Below are 6,000 nucleotides of genomic sequence, written 5' to 3'. Positions count from 1 at the left end.
TTTATTTTAGCAGAAGTCTGGAAAGCTCTTCTCAAAACAAGGTTTTCTAGCTTGACTGTTTTGCACATCCTGATGCTAAAGGTAACAGAAGTTATCAGTGTAACACTGTTGTGAATCAATGCATTCTCCACCTCGCTAAGACCTGAACTTTCTCTGTTTAGAGATCTGGTAAGGAGGAACAACATTCCAAATTGCTTGTCACTTGTGTGCTTCTTTGATTAGATAATAGACAAGCAGGTTCCACGAATGCAGTATATCACATAACAAAATAGCAGCCATTAGTACGGTATTACACAGTGGTCAGCATATCACAATATGGAAATAAGACCACTCTATGCAGACACTTTTTACATTGTTGCTGCAATTCATTGGTGGAAGTAAACAGAAACTGACTTAATACCATTGTTTTCTTGTCACATCAAAATTGTGTGGAAAAAAAAGCAGACAGACTGTTTTATACCCAAGGCTATTTTTTATTTTAGTTTATTTCGGTGTTCTCTTCTGGTCACACACATTTTCCAACAAGGAAATTACATTTTTTTTCTGTGTGTATGCACAGAACTTACCCGTCTGCTATCTATATCTGATTAACACTGCTACTGTTCACTGGCAGAAGGGTAATCTCTCAGTGCATGCACTCCAGTTTTTGATCCATCACAGGGAAAGACTGTTTGCCTAAGGTTTTATTGACTTATTTGTTTATTTAGGGCCGCCTGGTGTCTGGATTGGTAGAACTGAAGTGCAAACATGTGAGAGACCACGTAGCTGACGGCACTGGCCGTGTTGTAGAGCTAATCCCGACACAACTATACCAACATGAATTTTCATTAACCTGTCTTCAAAAACATAATGGAAGAGAACTTAGAACATTTCTTGGTATTATATAGGCACACATCCATCGTAATGTAGCATTTCCCAGTATTCTTGTATGTATTCATAATGCTTGTCTCCTGGGCCTTTTCCTAGGTTCCTGCAGACCACCCAGATAATGAATTTGTCTGAATTGTATTTATTTAGGCTTTTGTGTCAGGATAAGCTCTCCAGAACTGTTGCCTTTGAGAATTAACGGTGAATACCTTTAGTCCAGCTATAAGGATCACACTAAGCTAACACTGGTGGGAGCAAGCTCTTTCTCTCCCTACTGAAGGATCTCAAGATCATTTTACGACATCCCCCTTTCACCTTCTGCTCCCTTGGGGGAAACTGATCTCTATGGGTGTGTATTAATTATGGTCTAGTATAATTCATACTTCTTACTTAATTTATACTTCATTTATATTCTGATTGCCTCTGCCTTAGTATACTGGAATATCCATTATCTACATTATCTATTGATACAGCAGTGTTTCTCAATCCATGTTCTCTGTAATATGGCCTAGTTTTCTTGCAGAGCATGGTCTGTAGTAAACCCTGGGTGGTTCTTGTAGCACTGTGTCATGCCCACCTCTGTGGCAGCCTGAAACAATAGGGTATATATCTAAGCAGAGATGAAAATGTATTTGAAGCCGAAAGCCAATAATGTCTATTTGCTATAAATCTGACGGCACAATTGATTTGTATGTATGTTTTTTTTTCTTCAGAAATAGCCATAGAAACATTTCTAGACACACTTATGGATATTTAGGACATAACGGAGAAGGTAAAAGGACTGCTGTGCCTTTAAATATCTATGTGATACATATACAAAATAAACAGGCTGCCTGTAGTAATAACTTCTCTATTTTATTCGAACAAGTCCTATCATATATTTGCAACCTTCCTTTGGTAGCATGGCAGCTGAGCCCTGCTATATAGAGTAAATATGCCTGAGTATTTCAGGAATTGTAGATTGTCTTATGAGCAGCATTGGCCAAAAGACCAATAATATCTGGACAGGCTAACAGAGCCAATATGTGTCCCTTTGATGACACCACTTACACAATGTCACACATTTGTGTAGGAGGCCGAGAACTAATAACGTCTGTAGTTTTTTTCCAACAATTATCTTCACTCTCTTAAAATAGGGACAAACAATATAAAAAAAAATAAAACAAGAAGGATTGGTAAGAACGCCCCATTTTGCATGTCTGGTTGTCAACAGGAATGGATAAGGTGTATTTTCGTCAATGTTTTTGAAAAGATATTGCCCTTTTGTACATGCAAGTTGAGGCTGCATGTGGTTGGCTTGTGATAATGCTTTCCCTAACATTCCTTATCTCCTCTTGTATCCAGTTTATAATTAATAATCCATAGACACAAGGCAGGAGAACGCCTGTAGCCACTTTTCATTCTGCCTCCATGTCAAATCCTCCATACACAGATAAAGAAGAATAACAAAAAGAAATGCTGGTCCTTTGGGAAGTGGTGGCAGTGGCTGGAAGTCCTTCCACAGAAGATCAGCGCACAATGACAGCTAACACCAGGAGGAAGAGCAGCAAGGATACCCTTACCCCATCACATCCATTGCCCGCTGCCTGCTGCACTCCACTGGGTATCCTGATTGGGGTCCTCTTTGTACATTTAGTCTTTCTCTTTGTGGAAACAGTGGGCATGGTGCCAAAATTGAATTTGTGATGATAATCCGGCACATAATCCTGGAGATCATGTATATTCTTACTAGTTGAGGGTTTTGGGATCCGATTTCTGTTCTTGTGACTTGTACAGTTCTTTCCTGGCTTTCTAGAACCTGGACGTGGATCAGGAAGAGCAGCCGGTTCATTTTGGTGGAGACCAAGGTCAAGGTCTTTCCCTTTCTCCTTGGAAGAATGGTGAGAGTGGTGGTGTTTGGGTGCTATCTGATGCGTGGTACTGAATGTATGTGTCTTAATCTGATGAAGAGATTCTGAGTTTGAACAGTGCATAAAGTCCTCTGCTCTGAGATGTTTTAGGTCTCTACCTTCCATTTCATCTGGGGATTCACATATAACATTTGAACTAGATCCCCTAAACCGACGTAACCATTCCCAAAGAGATCTAGCCTTGCAGCCACAGTCCCAAGGATTACCATTAAGCCTAAGAAACTCCAGGGCAGTAAGGTGCACCAAGCACTCCCCTTGGAGTTCTGAAAGGCTATTGTTAAAAAGGAAAAGTGTTGTCAGCCGTTTGAGGTCATGAAATGCGTATTTGTGAACCCACTGGAGCTGGTTCTGATGGATGAGAAGACGGTCCAGGTTGACCAGCCCTCTGAAAGTGTTCTGATGGAGACTCCAGAGCTTGTTTCCATGGAGAAAAAGATGACTCAAGTTGACTAAATCTATAAAAATGTCATCTTGGAGAAACTCTATATGGTTGTCTTGTAGGTAAAGGAACTGCAAGCTATGTAGGCCACTGAATATCCCACTGGGCAACGAACTGAGGCCACATTTGTATAGGTACAATGCATGAAGCCTGGACAAACCTTGGAAAGTCTCTGATGACAGAGACCTTAAATACCGATTGTCCCCAAGGTCTAGCTCTTCAAGGTTGTCGAATCCTTCAAATGTAGCTGGGTCTACAAAAGTAATATTATTTGAGTAGAGCCAGAGTGTGACCAAGGATGGACTGAAGTGACCTCTAAGGAGCATGGTAATCTGATTGTTCTGCAGAAATATCCTCTCACTGGTCTCTGGGATCCCCTCTGGAATGGCTCCAAAGTTGTGGGCTTGACAACTTACAGTCATTGGTGAAGGAAAACATACACAATTTATGGGGCATGATGATATGAAAGGCAACTGCAACCCAAATAATATGAAAAAGAGATCCAGGTGACATCCTAAAAGAGACAAAAACAAATATTAGTTATAATATGATACAGAAATACTTTATCAAGCAATTTATCTGTTTTTGTCCTCAAGTACTTCTGACATTTACATGTTTTCTGCTTATCCTTACATGTACACCATGTGAATATTTCTGTGTATGCATAGCATATATTATATACTGTATCTAAGACAAGACCAAGGACTGATTGAGGTTTGAGTTTCTAAAGCAGGAAAAAAACACATAGACCAGATGGACTGAACGCTTCTTATCTATCACAAAACTCTATGTTTCTTTAAGAACTGGTTGGTTAACATATGTCAGCCAAATTCAACATGTCCTCGAAAAGGAATGCTACCTAGGTATATTAATGATCTTAAGTTCAGGTATAATATCAGGAAAGTGAGCTTGTAATTCTATTGAACAATAAGATGGTCAGAAAACTAGGGCTCCTTACCTTTGCCTCTATACTTTATACAGTAGGGAAGCCATAGTGAGCATGTCTCGTGCAATGCTACTTCTGAGTTCCATGGCAGAATTCTCTGCATTAAAATGGCCCTAATCAGTTGCCTTGTTACAATATAGTTATTCTCCTCTTTATGTGAGTGGGTATTGTTAGGAAACCAATACAAGCACAATTTAAAATAGGGTTACGATAACATTCCATTGTGACTTACTAAAAACTGACAGTCCATGTTATTTTATTTTTTGCGGTATAGTCAGCTGTGAAGATTCAAACAAAAGCTTTTCTGATAACCCTTTAAATGAAAGACGAATGTTTGATTATAAGAATAAAAATAGGTGTAATACTTTAAACACAGGAGACTACAGAGGGTACAGAGTATGGCAGCCAGTTGGCCATAGATCCCAGTGAATGATGGACATATGAATGTAATCTACACAAAAACAAATATATATATATATATATATATATATATATATATATATATATATATATATATATATATATATATGAAAACATGAATAAGTGAATTCTATAAAGATTAGTTGCATTGGATTTTGTTTTGTTGATTCTAATTTGTGCATCCCAGCTGGGGTCCAATAACTTTTTTGGGGTATTTTGCCAGTTGTTATTTTGAAGCACCTCTGTTGCTATAACATATCTTAAGTGTATGAACAATCCTGTTGCCAAGCAAAATCTTTGCAAACTCACTATATTCCCACATTTTTGACAATGTGATCCTGATTTACAAATACAGCTGATTGCCTCGAAATGGCAAACCATGTGGAACTAATGTATTTAATATTAAAGGGATAGATTGAAAGGTTTGTACTGCTGGGATCTTGTTGCTGTTAGAATGCCGTCCACATCAGGATTGTAAGTGTAAGAGCGGCGCTGTGACTCCCTAAGCACTTTTATTCATGTTGGGCGGATTTACTGAAAAAAAACTAAAGTTATTTAAAGCACAGCTTCATGTTTAATTAAAATCACCTCTGGTCATGACCTCCTTATTTAATTTACACTATCTAGGCTATTGACTGCTCTTTTTTTCTAAACGTAAATAAATATATTTGTGCTTTATTTATTTAATAATTGGACAATTTGGAAAAAAAGACAATTTTACAAAATGATAGCATCTGGTTTTGTCCACCCATATTACTAGCTTATTATGTGTTTTTTTGTAACTGTATTGAAATATCATAATATATGAAACAAAAAACAAACATTGTTTCAGTGCAATTTCTATCTGAAACAGTTCATGATTTTACATGAGAAGAACGACCTCCTTCTTATATAATGAATCTCCAGCTATTCCTGTTACAGGTTATGACAGCGGTTGGGTTTTTCAATCAGCAGCACCTGAGAACAGTCACTGAATCTAAAATAATCTGCCTTTCTCCGGGGTGAATAGTAAGTGAGCTGCCTATACTTAAAATGCATGATCAATTTATTGCTATTTATTTTTCTGACACTCAAGAGTCTATCCACTTGTGTTACACCAGTCCTATTAGCTTGGAACAATCTCGGAAACACAAAACAGATTGGTCATTTTTCGGGGAATTAAAATTCTGAAAGGCCTGGCCTTTGAAAAAAAGATTCCTATAAAATATACCATGTGAAGTATATCATCATCAGATAAATTAGGCAAATGCCCAGTGGTGCCCAATGTTGTCTCACACATACATTTTTTTGCTGTGGTCCTGCCAAATGCGCGGTTGCATACATGTACGTGTAACAGCATAACATGTGTCCTTCTGCTGTATCCACTTGGCCGCCATTCATTGACCCCTAGAGCTGATTTTAATCCCCTGTCTAACTCT

General features: G+C 38.2%; 1 protein-coding gene across 1 annotated transcript in view; it reads right to left on the bottom strand.

Annotated features, from left to right (window-relative positions):
- Positions 1-452: 452 nt before the first annotated feature.
- Positions 453-6,000, bottom strand: part of RTN4RL1 (reticulon 4 receptor like 1) — a 95,057-nt gene continuing 89,509 nt past the window's right edge. Inside the window, exon 2 of the mRNA XM_053457101.1 lies at positions 453-3,730. Coding sequence (XP_053313076.1) covers positions 2,376-3,730 — 1,355 coding nt within the window. The 3' untranslated portion in view covers positions 453-2,375. The remainder of the gene's footprint in view (positions 3,731-6,000) is intronic.

The sequence above is a fragment of the Spea bombifrons genome, chromosome 2, assembly GCF_027358695.1.
Source record: "Spea bombifrons isolate aSpeBom1 chromosome 2, aSpeBom1.2.pri, whole genome shotgun sequence".
Classification (NCBI taxonomy): Eukaryota; Metazoa; Chordata; class Amphibia; order Anura; family Pelobatidae; genus Spea; species Spea bombifrons.
Note: the sequence above shows the minus strand (reverse complement) of the source record. Positions and strands in the feature narration are given on the sequence as shown.